Raw genomic sequence first — 18,832 nt, 5'->3', positions numbered from 1 at the left:
GGGCCAAGTGGGGGTGGCACAGATCACCTTCTGTGACTCAGTCTGGTCTTACCCTCACCAGATGAATCAGAAGCTCCTGGAGGTGGAGCCTGGGAATCTAGTTTTTCAATGCTCATACATGGCTCTAATGATCATTCCCTTTTGGGAACCCCTGATTACAATCATTTCTTGCCTTCCATCCCAGGATACTGGGGCAGGAGGAGAGGGAGACATGGCTATTTCCAGTGTCCCATGACAAAGTGGGAAGAGGGTCCTTCATTTCACTTCCCAGCCCTTCCATGGCTCATCCGTCAGGGGGCTTCTCCTCCCCCATTGTGGGACCTGGGTTGTCATCTTTTCACCTGCCCTACATGGACACAAGTAAAGGGGGTGAACAACCCCCCTTGGTGATGAAGTTGGGGACATATGGTACGTGTGGGTATGTGGTTACAGCTTGAAGCACCAAACCTGCGTGCAGGTAGAGCACTGATCATTTGAAAGCCCATGAGCCACCTCTCCCCATTGCTGAGTAGTGTGAAGTAGACAGGACAGCTGTTTTTGTTTCCATTTTACAGATAGGCACACTCATAGATGTTCCCTAACTTGACTCAAGTCCTATAGGCAGTAAGTAGAAGACCTGGCATAACAATTCTGGGCATCCAGAAGTTTCTGTCCCATCACTGTTTTATCCTTGTTGTAGGTCAAGGTCAAGTGGCTTGCCTCTTAAATTAGGCAAAGTCCAGAACTCTCAAATTTGGGGGCGGGGAGGGTGAGAGTCTCACTGTGTCCCCCAGGCTAGAGTGCAATGTTATGATCACAACTCACTGCAGCCTCAAATTCCTAGGCTCAAGTGATCCTCCCACATCAGCTCTCCAGCCCCTTGTAGCTGGCATCATGCCTGTGAGACCACTCACCTCTCCTCTCACCCACTTCTGCGAAGAAAAGAACTTTAAATAATAGAATGAAATAACTTGTGTGGTAGGTTGTATTATGTCCAAAGTGTTTGCTATCCCTCCTTGGCACACGCCTCACCTGAGGGCCTCGGGAGGATTATATGCCCTGACCTTGTTGAGTCTGGAAGGGCCATGAAACTTGCCTGGCACTGGTTGTAAGAGCCGGTGGGTGGTCCATCAGTTGTCTGTTGCAGCGACCTGCAATGTCCACACGGAGACTGTTTCGTCAGCCCAGATCCCAGGGTGAAGAAGCTGGTCAGAGCAGCCAGCCACAAGAGACATGAACAGCAGAAAGAAACGAACCTCTGCCATTGTAGACCAGGAGGCTTTCCAGTTGTTGCTGCACCATAATTGAGACTAAACTGCCTGATTCAGTTTGTAATCCCACCATTCAAAGATTGGCCATTGTTAAGATTCTGGCATATATCTTAGCAGAAATTCTGATATACAAATGAATGTATTTAGATACACAATCTTACAAAAATGGGATAATATACATGTTGCTTTGGAGCTTTCTTGTCTTATCTAACATGCAGTGAGTGTCTTTCCATGGTAAATTTATATCTATATCCAGTTTTTCAGTGTTGGGGTCGCAGCATGTCTCCACTGTTACTAATGCATGGTTATGCCAAAAAATGTAGTTTTCCCAGTTTCTTTTCTTTTCTTTTCTTTCTTTCTTTTTTTTAAGACATCCCCGTCACCCAGGCTAGAGTGGAGTGCAGTGCACAGTCACAGCCCACTGCAGCCTCAACCTCCTGGGCTCAAGCAATCTTCCCACCTTAGCCTCATGAGTAGCTGGAACCATTCTGCCAGCTAATTTTTAAAGTTTTGTAGAGACAGGTTTCTGCCATGTGACCCAGGTTGCTTTTGAACTCCTGAGCTCAAGCAATCCTCCCGCCTTGGCCTCCCAAAGTGCTGGGGTCACTGGGGTTACAGGTCTGAGCCACCACACTCAGCCTCCTGTTCTTTTTCCTTTCTTTTTTTAAGACAGAGTAGTGCTCTGTCACCTAGACTGGAGTGCAATGGTGCGATCTTGGCTCACTGCAGCCTCTGCCCCCCAGGTTCAAACAATTCAACATCAACCTCCCAGGCTCAAGTGATCCTCCCACCTCAGTTCTCCAGCCCTTTGTAGCTGATACTACAGATGCACACCACCACGCCCAGATGATTTTTAATTTTTTTTCCCTTTGAGACAGAGTCTCACTTTGTCACCCAGGCTGTAGTGCAGTGGCACAATCTTGGCTCACTGCAACCTCTGCCTCCCAGGTTCAAGTGATTCTCCTGCCTCAGCCTCCTCAGTAGCTGGGACTACAGGCATGCACCACCACTCCCAGCTACTTTTTGTATTTTTAATAGAGATAGGGTTTCACCACGTTGGTCAGGCTGGTACTGACCTCGTGGTCCACCTGCCTCAGGCTCCCTAAGTGCTGGCATTACAGGCATGAGCCACTGTACCTGGCTAATTTTTAAATTTCTTACAGAGATGCAGTCTCACTATGTTGCCCAGGCTGGTCTTGAACTCCTGGCTTCAAGTGATCCACCCACCTCAGTCTCCCAAAATGTTGGGATCACAGGCATGAGCCACTGTGCCCAGCTTAATTTTTGATAAATATAAACTCTTTAAGTTATTGCTAATATATATATATACTCTGCGATAAACATGTTATGTAAATATTTTTATACACTGGTTTGATCATTTTCTTAGGTTTAGGATAAATCCCAAGAAGTGGATTTTCTGACTCTAAGGATTTGCACATCCTTTGTTTGGATGAAAAATGCCAAACTACCCTCCAGGAAGCCTGCCCAATTCACACTCTTGCCAGCCTGCTAGTGCTCTTTTCTCTACAGCTTCATCAATAGCAAGCATGATCAATTTTTCTAGATAATTCCAACTTGAAAAGAATTTTTTTTTTTTTTTGAGATGGACTCTCATTCTGTCCCCCTGGCTGGAATGCAGTGGCTCGATCTCTGTTCACTGCAACCTCTGCCTCCTGGATTCAAGTGATTCTCTTGCCTCAGCCTCCTGAGTAGCTGGGACTACAGGTGCACACCACCATGCCTGGCTAATTTTTTTTTTTTTTTAGTAGTAGAGATTGGGTTTCAACATGTTGGCCAGGCTGGTCCTGAACTCCTGACCTCTGGTGATCTGCTCGTCTCGGCCTCCCAAAGTGCTGGGATTACAGGCATGAGCCACCACGCCCAGCCTGAAGAGCATTCTTGATCCTAGTTTTATCATCAGTACTGCCTTGGCAACTGTTTGGTTCATCTGATTATCACTGCCAAGTCAGAAAGCAAAGGGAATACAACCTCTGGGACCATCTAGGTAGAAGACTGAGCTGGAACTCAGTCTAATTTCCATGTCTTGTACATTACCTCTGAGTTCCTCTGACTCAGACGTCCCTCTCCTGGGAGAATTCCAGATCTCCCTTTTATCTTTCTCTCCCTGCTGGCCCTTCTCCCTGAGGGGATTTTTGAAGCCAATTTTAAAATTATTATTATGAAACAACAAAATAGAAATATTGGACAGAATTCTAAATGAAAAAGAAAAAAGGATCAGCTGAAATCAGTGGTCCCAACAAATCACATCGTTTTTATTTGCCTGTGTTTCCTTCCAGTCCTAGTCTAAATGCATGCCATATTTTTACCCAGATGTGACCCTGGCCCAGATCTAATTTTGCATTCTGCCCATTTCAGTTCTCATCGTCATAAGCAGTTTTCCACATTGCTACGTGGTCATCATCTTATTCTAATTGTTGCACAATGTTCCAATGAGTGAATAATTTAATCATCATTACCCTAATGTAAGTCACTTACATGGTTGCTCAGTTTCCCTGTAATGAATGCTGCTGTAGTGCATGTTTTTTGTGGATGCGGCTTCTTCCTTCATTTGAATTATTTCCTCAGGTCAATTCTCAAGAGTGAGATAGGTCAAAAGGTATGAAGGCTTTAATGATTCAGGGCATGAGAACGGGAACACTGTTTTCCAAAGGGTTTTTCTTTTGTTTATTTTCCTGCTCAAAAGGTAATACATGCTATCTTTCAGCCATCTAGAAGAAAGCAAAAATTCTACTACCCAGAAATTACCACTACTAACATTTGGCCAACCATCCCTTCAGGCATCTCTGGATATACATATCCATCTATATGTATAGTCTGCATAGATATACATATGGATGTAGACATAAAAATGATTTTTCACAAAAGGGATCACATCCCCGTGCCAGTTTAGCAACCTGTTTTTTTACTCAACAACATGTCCTGGGTTTTTCTAATTGGTTCTGCCACCACCAGTGCCTAGGTGGTAGCAAAATGTAGTACAGCACTAGCTGTAAGCCACGCACCGTACCAAGAATTTTATGTACATTAGCTCATTTCAGCTCTGCAAGAACCCAGTGAGATAAGTTCTATAATCATCATGCCCATTTTACAAATGAGGAAACAGGCTCAGAGAATTTGACGGCACAGGGTCACAGAGCTAGGGAGTGGTGGGGCTGGCACTCCAAAACAGACACTTACACAAGTAATACTCGAACACATTTCTATTGTAAAAGACAAAAATAATAAATGCAAGCAAGAGCATGGCATAGAAACTAAGGCGTGAAAGTTGCATTTACACTTCCACAGAGGTTTGGTGTGTGTATCAGTTAAGTTTAGGTTCAATTGCATATAACAGAAAACCAAAATAGCATAGGCTTAAACAAGATAGGATTTATTTTTCTTCACATAAAAGAAGTCTGGATCTCGCATTTCAGGGCTAGCATGGTGGGCTCATGCTCATTAGTCATGAAGAGCCCATTTTCAGTTTATGGCTTCATCCCTAAGCTCTCACGTGGACTAATAGTGTCCCTGGATCTCCAGCCATCATGCCTGCATTCCAGGAGAAGGCTGGAGGGGCAATGCCATGGTTTTTCCAAGTTGAATCAGCCCCTTTCTAAAGAGCTTTCCCTAAAGACCCCCTACTCTATAATATATCTTTGTTTCTTTTTAAAAAATTATTTTTTTGAGATGGAGTCTCACTCTGTTACCCAGGCTGGAGTGCAGTGGCATGATCTTGGTTCACTGCAACCTCCACCTCCCGGTTCAAGTGATTCTCCTGCCTCAGCCTCCCAGATAGCTGACTACAGACGTGAGCCACCATGCTCAGCTAATTTCTGTATTTTTAGTAGAGACAAGGTTTCACCATGTTCGTTGGCCAGGTTGGTCTCGAACTCCTGATCTCAGGTGATCTGCTCACCTCAGCCTCCCAAATTGCTGGGAGTATAGGCATGAGCCACTATGCCTGGCCTGGTATCAATTTATTTCTAACTGGCCACCCTAGGGAGGCTGTGCAGTGTAGTTTTTAAACTGAGCATTTTGCAGCTTCTCCACCATGTTCCCCCCATAATTCAAGTGCTTGGTTAATTTTTTTAAGGGGGAAAGAACAGATATTCAGAGAAAATTAGACAATTCTGCCACCATGTATATCCTTCCCAATCCTTTGCTATAAATTTAAATATGTATACATTGTGAAAGTTGATTGTACAAATTGGGTCATTCTTGCCATACTCAACTAAATCAGAGTCAAATGTGTTGAGGGGAAAAGCACCTGGGGCACATAACATTGCTCCAAGGAGTAAATTTTCCACAAGCCTGGATGCTGAAACTGCCTGTTATAACCTGAAACTAGTTTTATCTAATGGCTATTGAAACAACCTGCTGCGACTTTAAGGCTAGCTTTACCTACTACCTTCACTCACCAGTTAGCACTTGCCAGCTCCCCAAACCTTCCTAGCACCAATTAACTGTCTTTAAAAACAAGTCTCCTTTTCATAAAACCCCCAAACGTCTCTTTGTTCTTTGGCTGTACCAGAGACCACCCAGTCTGTGCGTGTGCCCCCAATTGCAATTGTTGCTTCCGAAATAAAACGTTAGAGATTCATCACTCTGTTTTTATTTTGACTTTGACAATGTGTACGTATATAATAACATAGTTTTAATTTACATTTTAAAGCCTTACTGACCAAATTAAACATTCTCCATTAAGTATTTGTTTGCTAATTATTATGTTGTATGCACATATAAGTTCTTTGCTTATTTAGCCAGCCTTGAAGATTTCCTGATGGAATTGAATGGACTGTCAAGGTAAAGAGATAAAAGATAGATGGATGGATGATAGAGAGGTGTTACAAATATATTAAGTGTTTTATTTGCGCAAATATTGCTTCTAATATGCTATCCTTTTTATCTTTAATGGATTTTTATCTTTTTGGAAGTGAGTTTTCCAGAAATTTCAACTATGTTAATATATTTCAGTCCATCTTTTGCCTTTGGATTTTTTCTGTTAGTCCCAGGCCCAGACATTAGTTCCACCTCCAGAGATGTGGTTGATGTTGAAGCTGGCCTTCTCCTCCCAAGAGAGGCAGTCTCATGTTGGTGGCTAGGCCTGCCTGCGTTGGAATTTGAATCCTGACTGTCACTTCCCACTATACAACTAGGAAGGACACGTCTGTCATCTGAGTCCTAGTTTTCTTGACTGTTGGTGAGGGGGTTGGACCAACTCCAGGTTCTTAAGCTTGTCTATGCATCAGAACAGTCAGAGTCTCCAAAATGCTCATTCTGGCCCCCACCCCTCTCCACCCCTGCACCTTGGCTCAGATCTACAGAGTCGCTGGATCCAGGAATCTGTATGTTTTAAAAACGCTCCCCTGAGCCTGATATTCAGACATGTTCAGAATCACTGCGCCAGCCAGGGTCCGAGAGTGGCTCGTAGGCTGGGCTCTCTGTGCCGGCGGTGAGAGGAGAGTGGTGGTCCTTGGCCACTGTGTCTCCTGGAGCCAGTTGGCCCTGACTTGTCCTTTCGGGTCAGAGTTCCCATTTTACATCCAGCCTGAGCAACAGTCCATTCTCCCTGCTTTCTCAGGGCTGGGGCTAGGGGTGAAAGGGTGGTGAGGATCCTGCAGTGTGAGTGGGGTTGGGGGGCTGCCACAGCAATGCCCCTAGGAGGGGGCCAGTGTTCCTTACTGGCTGGCTACCCTAGTTAAGTCTCTCACCCTATGAATCTCCACCTATTTACCTCTGAGAGCAGGACCAGGACCATGCCTTCCTTGCAGGGCAGTCATAAGGTCTGTGATGATGGATGGATGAAAAGAGCCTCAAACCGTTCCTGCCACAAAATGTGGTAGAGGTTACTATTAGTGCTTTTTTCTTTTTCTTTTTCTTTCTTTCTTTTTTTTTTGAGGTTGAGTTTCGCTCTTGTTGCCTAGGCTGGAGTGCAATGGCACAATCTCAGCTCACCCCAACCTCCACCTCCTGGGTTCAAGTGATTCTCCTGCCTCAGCCTCCCAAGTAGCTGGGATTACAGGCATGTGCCACCACACCCAGTTAATTTTTGTATTTTTAGTAGAGATGGGGTTTCACCATGTTAGGCTGGTCTCAAACTCCTGACCTAAGGTAATCCACCCACTTCAGTCTTCTGAAGTCCATAAGCCACCATAGCCAGCCATCTACTGTCGCACATGACCACCTACTGCTTTTAAGAAACAGAAGAGGCAAGGTGTGGTGGCTCAAGCCTGTAATCCCAGCACTTCAGGACGCTGAGGCAGGAGGATTGCTTCAGCTTAGAGGTTTGAGACCAGCCCGGGCAATATAGTGAGACATTCATCACTATAAAAAAAATTTAAAAATAGCTGAGTGTGGTGGTGCACCTGTGGTCCCAGCTACTTAGAAGCTGAAGTGGGAGAATCAGTTGAGCCTGGGAAGGTCAAGACTGCAATGAGCTATAATCGTGCCACTGCACTCCAGCCTGGGTGACAGAGTGAGACCCTGTCTAAAAAAAATAAGAAGAAGAAGAAAAAAGAAAAGCAGAAGGAAGGTTCACATGATCTTCTTGCACCTGCTATTTTTCAAATGCCTTTAACTCAAAATAGTCAATAAGCCAGAGCAGCAGATTTTGGGGTAGCATGTTCTTAACTCCTTCAGTGCCCTGGGCATGCTGGCTCCAGAGAACACAGGTCTTGAACAGGAATTCCTGCTGCCTGACAAGACAGAGAGAGACCTGTCATTTCCCTGTGTTGCTGAAACTTCAGTAGGCAACCTTGACTCTTAGAAAATTTTCCCTCTGGCTCAGCATAGAACTTGTCACCTCCTGGGTGGCTGGGAGTCTGTGCACCATGAGGCCAACTGGCAGCCTCCAGGTGGCGGGCACTCACACTATGTGACTCCTCATACCAGTGCTTCTTGCCTTTTCTCAGCAGGTCAGGCAGGAGTGGCTCCATTCCTCAAGTGGCTGACTAATGCAGGCAGGAACCGCCCCACCTGCCTCCCAGATGCCTGACACCCGGGACACCTTGGAATGCCTTTCCTCTGCCCTCACTCTAGATTAGGTCTCTCTTGGAGCCCTCCCTGCAGACAGGGCCTCAGCTCAGGGAGGCTGCTTTAGGTCCTTGGGGAAGTTGCTGAGGAAATGTGTCCCTTCTCCCAGTCCCCACCAAGCATGGACCCCTTAGATTACTCCATGAACAATAATAAAATGAGCAGTGGGCCAGGTGCAGTGGCTCACCCCTGTAATCCCAGCACTTTGGGAGGCCGAGGCAGGAGAATCATAAGGTCAAGAAATCGAGACTATCCTGGCCAACATGGTGAAACCCCGTCTCTACTAAAAATGCAAAAAAAAAAAAAAAAAAATAGCTGGGCGTGGTGGTGTGTGCCTGTAGTCCCACCTAGTTGGGAAGCTGAGGTAGGAGAATCACTTGAAACCGGAAGGTGGAGGTTGCAGTGAGCTGAGATCGTGCCACTGCACTCCAGCCTGGAGACAAAGCAAGACTCTGTCTCAAAAAAAAAAAGTAATAAATAAATAAAAATAAAATGAGCTGTGAAAACCATCAGGCTGGCAATCCTCAGCTTAAGCAAAGTTCAAAGGACACAGGACAATTTAAGGATCCTGCCCACACATCCTATTTTGAGCACAGGACCCTGGACGATCCCACCTGGGTCCCAGAGTGTGCATGCTGTATTCAGATCCCAGCTCTGCTGCCCACTCACTGCTTAATCAGGGCGGGGTACTTAGCCCTTCTCTGCCTCAGTTTCCTCAACTGTAATATGAGAATGCTAATATTCTCTACCTCATGTGGTTGTAAATGTTCAGGAAGTTAGCACCCATAACTAAAACAACCAAAGAAAAATAAATACATTGGATTTCATCAAAACTTGTAAAATTTTATACATCAAAGGGCACTATTAAGAAAGTAAAAAGGAAACCCACAGAAAGGGTGAAAATATTTACAAATTATATATCTCATAAGAGTATTTTTCCAACAGACATCCTCTGAAACTGATAAAAGTTTAATATCCTCAATTTATAAAGAACTCCTACAACTCAGCAATGAAAACACAAACAACTCAATTTAAAAATGGGCAAAGGGTCGGATGCAGTAGCTGACTCCTGTAATCCCAACACTTTGGGAGGCCAACGTGGGTGGATCACTTGAGGCCAGGAGTTCGAGATCAGCCTGGCCAACATGCTGAAATACTGTCTCTACTAAAAAGACAAAAATTGGCTGGATGTGATGGTGCACACCTGTAATCCCAGCTACTCGAGACACTAAGGCATAAGTATTGCTTGAACCTGGGAGGCAGAGGTTGCAGTGAGCCAAGATCATGCCCTGCACTCCAGCCTGGGCAACAGAGCAAAACTCCGTTTCAAAGAATAAAATAAATAAAATAGGCAAATAATTTTAACAGACGTTTCTCTAAATAAAATATACAAGTGACTAAGAAGTACATGAAAGATGCTCAACACCATTAGCCATTAAGAAAATGAAAATCAAAACTATGAGATTACCGCCCCCAAACCCACTAGGATGGTTATAATAAAAAAAAATAATAATAACAAGTGTTGGTGAATATGTGGAGAAATCAAAACCCTTATACACTGCTGGTAGGGATGCAAAATGGAAATGTTTTCCAGCTGCTGTGGAAAAGTTATGCAGTTCCTAAAAACGTTAAACCTATTGTCACTCTATGACCCAGCAACTCCACTCCTAGGTATATGCCCAAGAGAATTAAAGACGTGTAGTCATAAAAACATGTGCACAAATGTTCATAGCAGCATTATTCATAATAGCCACAAAGTGGAAACAGCTCAATGTCCATCAGTTGATGAATGGATGTAGAAAGTAAAAAGTTCCTCTTCAAAGTTTCCCTTCTTGTTAAAGAATAATAATAATAAATTAAAAAAATAATAGTCTCTTTTAAAGACTAACTTTCTTCAAAGCCTTCTTGCTTTTCATTAGTAACTCTTTGTTAAGCCCTGTCCTATGTGGCTGTTAGGTATAAAGGAATAAGTACATTCTATGTCCTTGTACTTTAACCAAGATATTTATGTTATTACTTTTCTAAGTCCTTTCGCAAGCAACTTCCTCTCCCTTCCTTATTTGGACTTCCTCTTTTCCTTTGTTCTCCATTGCCTTTACCGGTTTAGAAAGTTTTAAGTTGTTAGCCAATCAGGTTTTAGTTTAGATTGTAAGGTTCAACCAACAGAGATCAGACACAGCAGTAAGGACCCAATGCGTAAGGAATAAATATGCCTATCTTTCCTTTGTTCATTGTACTCTCATGGCAAGACTGTCAACAAGGAGTACCCTTTCTTCAGAAAGCAAAACTGCCTTGCTGAGAGATCCTTTCTCTCAGTGCTGATTTTTCTTTGCAGCACCTAGCATCTGTTTCCAACAATTCATAAATAAAATATGGCATGTTCATACAATAAAATATTATTTTGCAATGAAATGAATACATGAAAACATTACACTAAGTGAAAAAAACAAAGGACCACATACTGTATGATTTCATGTATAGGAAATGTCCAGAATAGGAAAATTTAGAGACAGAAAGTAGATGAGTGGTTTCCAGGGATTAGCAGGTAGGGAGAATGGGGAGTGCCTAGTGGGTACAGGGTTTCTTTCAGGATGATGGAAGTGTTCTGGAATTGAACAGTGGTAATGGTTGCATGATCTTGTGAATATACTTAAAAAACCCCACTGAATTGTATCCTTAAAATGGTGAATTTTATGTTACAAAAAAATTTGTATGTGAATTATCTCAATTTTATTTAAAAAGTAATTACTACACATAAAATGCTTAGAAGGCTATGCAGGCCATGGTAAGCCTTCAGTCTGGTGAGTTATCATTTAGTTTGTAAATGCCACTGAATTTATGGGTTGGTCCAGATCCCCAGAAGGGAAACATAAAAGGAATATCATCTTTAGAAATTGAATTTGCATAGTTAATATACATTAAAGTATTTGTTTGCATGTAGTTTCTTCCTTCATTTATTTCATACTCAGTCTTGATTTTACATGCTTTATATATGTACATACATAATATATAAGCATTTATTTGTGTATTGTTTTTACATTTTATTTTCAGGATCACTTTTGATATTTTTGAGGTGTGTCCAAGGCTTAAATGGCATTTGTTTTTGAAGCCTCAACTGGATTGAGTATGACTGTCATGTAGCTCAGAGAATATACTTATGGTCGGGCCTCTGAAACAGCAGGATGCTCATTGACCTTGGGCTGAAAGCCTGAGATGGAGGCTTAGCTCTGTTGCTTACAAGCTATGTGACCTGGGACAATACTAAGGTTGTCAGATTTAGCAAATAAAAATACAGACACCCAGTTACATTTGAATTTCAGATAAATGATGAATATATTTTTTGTGTAAGCACATCCCAAATATTATATGGGACATACTTAAATTAAAAAATAATTTGTTTTATCTGAAATTAAAATTTAATTTAATTTATTCTCACAGTGAGAATTACATACGATTCCCTCAAAAACTCTGCTGCCCTTCCCCATTTTTGTTATGGAAGAAACTGACTAGGAAAGGTTAAGTAACTTAGCTCAAGGTCATCCAGCTAGAAAAGTATTGAGCTGGGATTTGAAGTTGGGTGTCTCAACTGTAGCTTGCTCTGCCGCTGGGACTCGAGACAGATAGGCAGTGACCTACTTAATGACAGCCTGGGAGCCATGAGCTAACTTGGTAAAAACAGAAGCTTTCATGGACTGAGACGGACTTCTGAATAGGAGTTAGAGAATTAGATCTGAAAGTGTTTCTATGACCCCGTCTGTGTTCGTTTCCTGTTTCTGCCCTAACGAATGACCACGTATTTAGTAGCTTAACACAAATTTATCTTGCAGCCTTTGGAGGTCAGAAGTCTGAAATGGTCCAGGTGCCAGCAGAGCTTTGTTCCTTGTGGAGGCTCTAGGGGAGAATCTGCCTCTTGCCTTTTCCAGCCTCTGAAGGCTGCGGCATGTCTTGGCTCGGGGCCGAACAGTCTGACCTCTGCTTCCATCAGCACGTCTCCCTCTCTGACTCTGACCCTTCTGCAGCCCTCTTGTAACGACCCTTGTGATTACATGGGGCCCACCGGATAATCCCGGATCATCTCTGAATCTCAGGATCCTTAATCACATCTGCAAAATCCTTTTTGCCTTGTAAGGTAACATATTTACAGCTTCCGGCAATTAGGAGGTGGACATCTGTGGTGGAGCTGTCATTCTGCCTGAATAACAGTGATCATATCACTGACAGAGAAATGATCTGGTTGACTTGAGTGTCCCAGGCCTTAACTATAATCCCTTTCATCCGTATCGTTTTCACATACATTCTTTTTCCACCTTGCATCTATCCTGGAAAGTAGATGAAGGCTGTGCTGTACCCATTCTGTAAGGGAGGAAGATGAAACTCAGAGGGGAGGCATCGTGCCGGGTGACACAGCTAAAAAGAGACTCGGGCCCAGGGCTTTTGATTCAGCATCTGCCCCCACAGTTCCCAGCCATGCATCACTAAAGCAGTATTCTCACTGGTGCAGCAGGACCATTCCTCAGCTACCCCACAATTTAGGAAGAAGTCCCCAAGGTGAACCAGCTCCCTCAGCCCTGAATCTGCCCTCAGAAAGCGGCCTTCTGCCCAGAACGAGGAAGGAGGGGTACAGGCAGAGAACCGTGTTTTTGGTGGAGGTCTACGGGACAGAGCCCAGAACTCATTACCCATCCATCTTGGGCGCGACCTCCCCAGCAGCCCAGGCTGACTGGACCTGCGCAGGAACTCCTGCATGCCCGGAGGGAGCCCTGGTGCTTAGAGCTGTCTTCCTATAGCAGTCCTCTTAGGAGCATGTCACTATGGTTTGTGGTTCTGCCCCTGGGTGCTGCCGCAGGGAAGGAGTCAGCTCTCTCCCTGCCCTATAGATCATGGAAGGCAGTGACCATGAGCCCACTGACACTCCTGAAGCTCCCCCGACCCATCCATTAGGATGGCCCACATGTGCCAGCCAGGAATGGGGACACAGCCATGAACCCGACAGGCAAGGCTCCTGCAGCTCTGGCACTTGTGCTTTAGTGGGGCAGACAGATCCCACAGAAGTGTATGTGTAAGGGTTCTGAGGATGACAAGAGGATGAGGCAATAGAAGGCACCAGGGACCATGTGAGACAGGCACTGTCCCCACTGTACCACTTTATTTTTGTTTCTTTGGGTTTTTTTGAAACAGGGCCTCGCCCTGTCACTCAGGCTGGAGTGTAGTGGTGTGATCATAGCTTACTGCATACTGCAGCCTTCACCTCCTGGGCTCCAAGCAATCCCCCTGCCTCAGCCTCCTGAGTAACTAGGACTCCAGGCATGCACCACCACCACACCCAGCTAATTATTTTTATTTTTAGTAGAGACAGGATCTCACTATGTGGCTCAGGCTGGTCTCAAACTCCTGGGCTCAAGCGAACCTTCTGCTTTGCCCTTCTAAAGTGCTGGGATTACAGGTATGAGTCACCATACCTAGTCCACTCTCCCCATTCTGAAGCCCTAGTACGGGCGAAGTTGTGAAACAAACACATATTTTACTCCAAAGCCTCTGAAAATCCCCCCTTGTGTCCTTCCTAAGAAGGGTCCCAAAGTCTGTGTCAGTCCAGAAGCTGAAGTCAGTCCATTCTGGGAGCAGAGTCTAGCTGCATCCTGTGTTTGAGGCTAAGAAGAATGCGAGATTTCTGCTGAGTGTGAGCTGAGAGAGATTGTAGTAAGGAGGGGAGTGATATGATGTGTCGTTTAAGGAGTGCGGCTGCCAGATGTGAGTAGGTGAGGGCAGATGTGGGGGACAGGAGCCAGTTGTGTGTGGGGTAGCCAGACCTGGTGGGGGGGCACAATGGAAACAATAGGGGAGCAGGCCAGGTGGGTGTGTGGAAGTGAGGCACAGTGACAGGATGAACCGGGAGGGGTCCAGATGTGAGGGCTGGAGAACAGATGACCCCCCAGCCTCAGTCTTGAGGAGGGTGGCTGTCCCTGGGGAATGGATGATGCAGGCAGTGGAGGAAATGCGATTTCTATTTTGGGAGGCTGTTGAGGAGGAGCTGACGACATGCCCAGCACCTGGATGGGTGGAAATAAACAGACATGAAGCAATCATTTATGCCGTGTCCTCTGTCAACCTAGCCACCACCTCCTCCTCCCTGGGCTCCAGGAAGTTGCTCAGAGTTGTGGTGCTGGGAGGAGACTGCGGGAGCTATGCTGGGGAGGTGATGCTGTCATCTGAGCTTGCGCTTTACACGCTCTGTGCGTTTTTTTTTTTTTTTGAGACAGAGTCTTGCCCTTCACCCTAGGCTGGAGTGCAGTGGCACAATCACAGCTCACCACAGCCTCAACCTCCCAGGCTCAAGCAATCCATCTACCTCACTCTGTTGAGTAGCTAGGACCATAAATGCGTGACATCACACCTGGGGAAGTTTTAGAATTTTTTATTGTAGGGACAGGGTCTTACTATGTTGTCCAGGCTGGTCTCAGACTCCTGGGCTCACGTGATCCTCCTGCCTCAGCCTCCCGAAGTGTTGGAATTACAGGCACAAGCAACCATGCCCAGCTCCCTCCAGGCCTTTGTACCTTCTCATCTGGAGGACCTGCCCCCCTGAACTACCCATTGAACTCTTAATTTAGTGGCCCACCTCATGCCACCTCCTCTAAGAAGGCCCCCCTCATACCCAGTCTGTGGTTCCTAAATTGCAGCTAATCACGACCTCCTGAGCTCACACATCAGAGTTGGAAATCTACTTTTGAATGATCTGACCTCATCCTACCCCCACGCAGGAGCACATGAATGAGCTTCAGGGAATCCCTGGAATTGAATGCGAAGTCATGTGCAAAATCAAATGTGCAGATGACTGGATAAACAAAATACAGCATACCCGTAAAATGAAATATTATTCAGCCATGAAAAGGAATGGAGTCACTGAGAGGTGTTAAGTGAAAAAAAAAAAAAAAACAGTCAGAAAAGGCCAAGTACTGTATGATTCCACTTACGTGAAGAATGAAAAATAGGCAAATCGACAAAGAGAAAGGAGCTTAGCAACTGCCAGGGGATGGGGGTCGGGGGTTGGGGAATGACTGCCTCTGGATATAGGGTTTCCCACTAGTCAGATGACTTTCCACCCTTCTCTCCAGAGCTCAGTTCCTCCATCTGTAAAATGGGTACAGAATGTGTCCCTTCCCTTCAACCCCAGCATGATTTTGAGAATTGACTGAGAAGATACTACAGTTTATGGAGGGCACCCTATTGGGTAATTTAAATGCACAGTCAGGCCAGGTGAGGTGGCTCATGCTTATAATCCCAACACTTTGAGAAGCCAAGGCGGAAGGATCACTTGAGCTCAGGAGTTCAAGACCAGCCTGGGCAACAGAGCAAGACCCTGTCTCTACAAAATATTTAAAAATTAGCTGAGTGCAGTGGGACATGCCTGTAGTCCCAGCTACTTGGAAGGCTGAGGCAGGAGGATCATTTGAGCTCAGGAGTTTGAAGCTGTAGTGAGCTATGATTGCGCCACTCTACATAGAGTGAGACACTCTCTAAGAAAAATAAATACACACATACTCATTTAACCCTTGCAGTGACCTTGTGAGGGCAGCATTATAACCTTCATTTTATGTATGTATATATATAAATGGATGGATGGATGAGATGGGGGTCTCACTTTGTTGCCCAGGCTGGAGTACAGTGGTGCAATTAGAGCTCACTGCAGCCTGGACCTCCTGGGCTCAAGTAATCTTCCTACTTCAGCCTCCCAAGTAGCTAAGACAACAGGTGTGGGCCACTAAAGCCAGCTAATAAAAAAAAAAATTTTTTTAGGCCAGGCATGGTGGCTCACGCCTGTAATCCCAGCACTTTGGGAAGCCAAGGTGGGTGGATCATGAGGTCAGGAGTTCGAAACCAGCCTGACCAACATGGTGAAACCCCATATCTACTAAAAATACAAAAATTAGCAGGGTGTGGTAGCGCAGGCCTGTAATCCCAGCTACTGGGGAGGCTGAGGCAGGTGAATCGCCTGAACCGGAGAGGTGGAGGTTGCAGTGAGCTGAGACTGCGCCACTGCAATCCAGCCTGGGCAACAGACGGAGACTCCATCTCAGATTTTTTTTTGTTTTTTTAAAATGGGGTCTCCCTACGTTGCTCAGGCCAATTTTGAACTCCTGGCCTCAACCAATCCTCCCTCCTCAGCCTTCCAAAGCACTAGGAGCCACTGTGCCCGGCAGAGAAAACTGTGCATTAGTTCAAGAACACACAGCTAGCAACCCGGCATAGCTGGGATTAGAACCCAATTCTGTCTGGCTCTAGAACCCCTTCACTATTTGAGATACAATTTACTACGTGACTACTGGTAGTAAACTTTGGGTTGGGGGCGGGGCCTGAGGCAGCCCCTGCTCTCCTACATTGAGAGCTGCATTGAGAGCGAGTATGACAATAGGCGACTACCTAAAAAAAAAAAAACCAAAATTCCATAATGCGTCAGAGCTCCAGGGTGAGGGGAAAATAGAGGGTGCGTATATAAACTTAAAATAATGAGAGGCAGCATCTCCAAGGACTGCGAGGATGCCCCAAATCGGGGCAAAAGTTTTGGCTGGTTCGGGAAGTGATGAAAGGCCAAAGTGGCTGCAGCCTGCGTCGACCCGGGAGGCCACTGGGCGCGTTGGGGCGGGTGGGGAGGGCAGGCAGGAACACCTAGACCCCACGGGAAGCCACGTAGGGGGTTTCAGCACGTCCTAAAAGGCCTGATCCCCGTGGACCGTTGTGAGGGGGCAGAGGGAGGTCCCTCTACAGGACGTGGCCTTAGATGACGAAAGCGGGGGGCAGGGGCTGGCACCCGCGACGCCCCACCCGCCCCCCGTGGCCTAGCAGCAGGGAGGGGAGAGGCGGGACATCATGCACCCCTACCCGCCAGCCGCTCCCACCCAGCCCTCGGCTCCCGCAGCTCTCGGGGGTCCTTGCCCCGGCCCTCCCGCCCCGCCCGGCTGGTGACGTCCCGGCGCTCGTCGGCGCCGTCTATGGCGTCACGGGCCGGGCCCACCTGGCGTTCTGGGGGTCTTTGGCTGGAGGCGTCGCTGGCGGCGGGCGCGCGCGCGGCGGGATGAAGAAGGTGGTTTCCAAGCAGTCTCCGCCCAGGTTGATCGGTGGGTGCGCGCCCTCGCGCGGGGCGCTGGTTGTTATGGACACAGCGGCGGCCGCTGGCTGGCGGGCGCGCGCGGGGTCGCCGCGGGTGCGGCGCAGCCTCGGTGTCTCCGGGCCCGGCGGTGCAGGGTCACGCTCACCGCCCGGGCGGCACCATGAAGTCTCTAAAGAAGGAATCCCGCCTCAGAATAACTCCAGCCAGATTATTAGAAGCCGCAGAGAGCTTCAAAGGTTGGCGCTGGCTACCTTGGGCGCTCAGGAGAACCTGACAGGAGAAGCGGTCCCTCGGATGAGTTCAGGACACCGGGCCTAGAGGATGGGGATGGTACCAGGGATGGAGGAAAGATCACGGGGAAGTGGGGTACTGGATATAGGACTCAGAGATTGGGGGCAAGGCGGGAAGAGCCTACAGCGCCCTGGGCCTTGGGGATGGACCATAGGAAATGGGAAACCGACAGAGGGGCCTCAGGGACCACTGGCTGGGAAGATGGCCTTGCGCAGGCAGGGATAACTCTACCTCTAACTACATCTTAGGGTGACATGCGGGAGGCAGGATCCCTGGACTGGATGAGGTGCAGAAGAGCCAGGAAAGAGTTTAAGGGTAGAAGGGCCAGGAATTGGGGTCCTTGGGAAGAGGAAAGAATGCAGTGGTGAAACCAGCCACCTTGATAGGGTTCTTTAGTGGAGGAGGGTGGGGTCAGGTGTCACTTAGGATCCCTGCTGGAAAAACCCAGAAGAAAGCCCTTGCTTGGCTAGTTTTGTTTTTGACTGCCTTTTCCTGCCACGTGCACTTTCCAGCTGGATGACACTTACCCAGCTCCTTTAGCTTAGTAAGAGTTGCTAGATGTGACTGCATCCTGGCCTCTGCAGCTTCCTTCTGGTTGCAGGTGGGAGAGCCACAGGGCGTCTGATAGCAGACTCACTGCCATGGATATGCTCCCATTTGCAGTCCACCCCACTTTGATCCTTTTTTGCTGTTTCCATTTACTTATTTTTAAATTTAATTTTCAGCAATTTTGTGGAAACAGGGCTCCCGCTGTGTTCCCCCAGCTAGTCTAATTCTTGGCATCAAGCGATCCTCCTGCCTCGGCCTCACAGATTGCTGGGATTCCAGGCATGGGCCACTGCACCCAGCCTATTTTTGTTTACTGAGAGCTTGTTATGTGTGGTACTGTGGCTCACAAAAAGGGTATCTGTATTAACGGTGTGACCCTGGCCCTCAAGAAACTCAGTCTCGTGAACAACCGGAGGAGTAAGCAGACAGGTGGAAATACAAATGCTGTGATGTAGGTGCCCATTGGGCTTAAGGGGCCCCACAGCACCTGAGCCAGACCTGGAATGGTTGTGGGGGGATGTTTTCTAAAGAAGGTGACATCTATGGCAGACAAGAAAAAAGAGGAGGGTTTGCTCCTCCGGGTCTAGGAAGCAGCATGAGTTTA

At 46.6% G+C, this 18,832-nt stretch overlaps 1 protein-coding gene across 5 annotated transcripts in view; it reads left to right on the top strand.

The window, feature by feature from the left end:
- The window catches only part of MYCBPAP (MYCBP associated protein), a 43,422-nt gene that overhangs the window by 3,191 nt on the left and 21,399 nt on the right, over positions 1-18,832 (top strand). For 2 of the 5 annotated variants that reach the window (XM_035301244.3, XM_035301243.3), the window contains exon 1: positions 14,681-17,395. The exons of 1 other annotated variant lie outside the window; for it this stretch is intronic. In XM_035301244.3, coding sequence (XP_035157135.2) covers positions 17,059-17,395 — 337 coding nt within the window. In that variant the 5' untranslated portion in view covers positions 14,681-17,058. Of the gene's footprint in view, positions 1-14,680; positions 17,625-18,832 lie in introns of those variants that run through there. 2 more of the 5 variants (XM_017972671.4, XM_035301245.3) reach the window with 1 other exon arrangement.

Source organism: Callithrix jacchus, chromosome 5 (assembly GCF_049354715.1).
Source record: "Callithrix jacchus isolate 240 chromosome 5, calJac240_pri, whole genome shotgun sequence".
NCBI classification, from domain to species: domain Eukaryota; kingdom Metazoa; phylum Chordata; class Mammalia; order Primates; family Cebidae; genus Callithrix; species Callithrix jacchus.
Note: the sequence above shows the minus strand (reverse complement) of the source record. Positions and strands in the feature narration are given on the sequence as shown.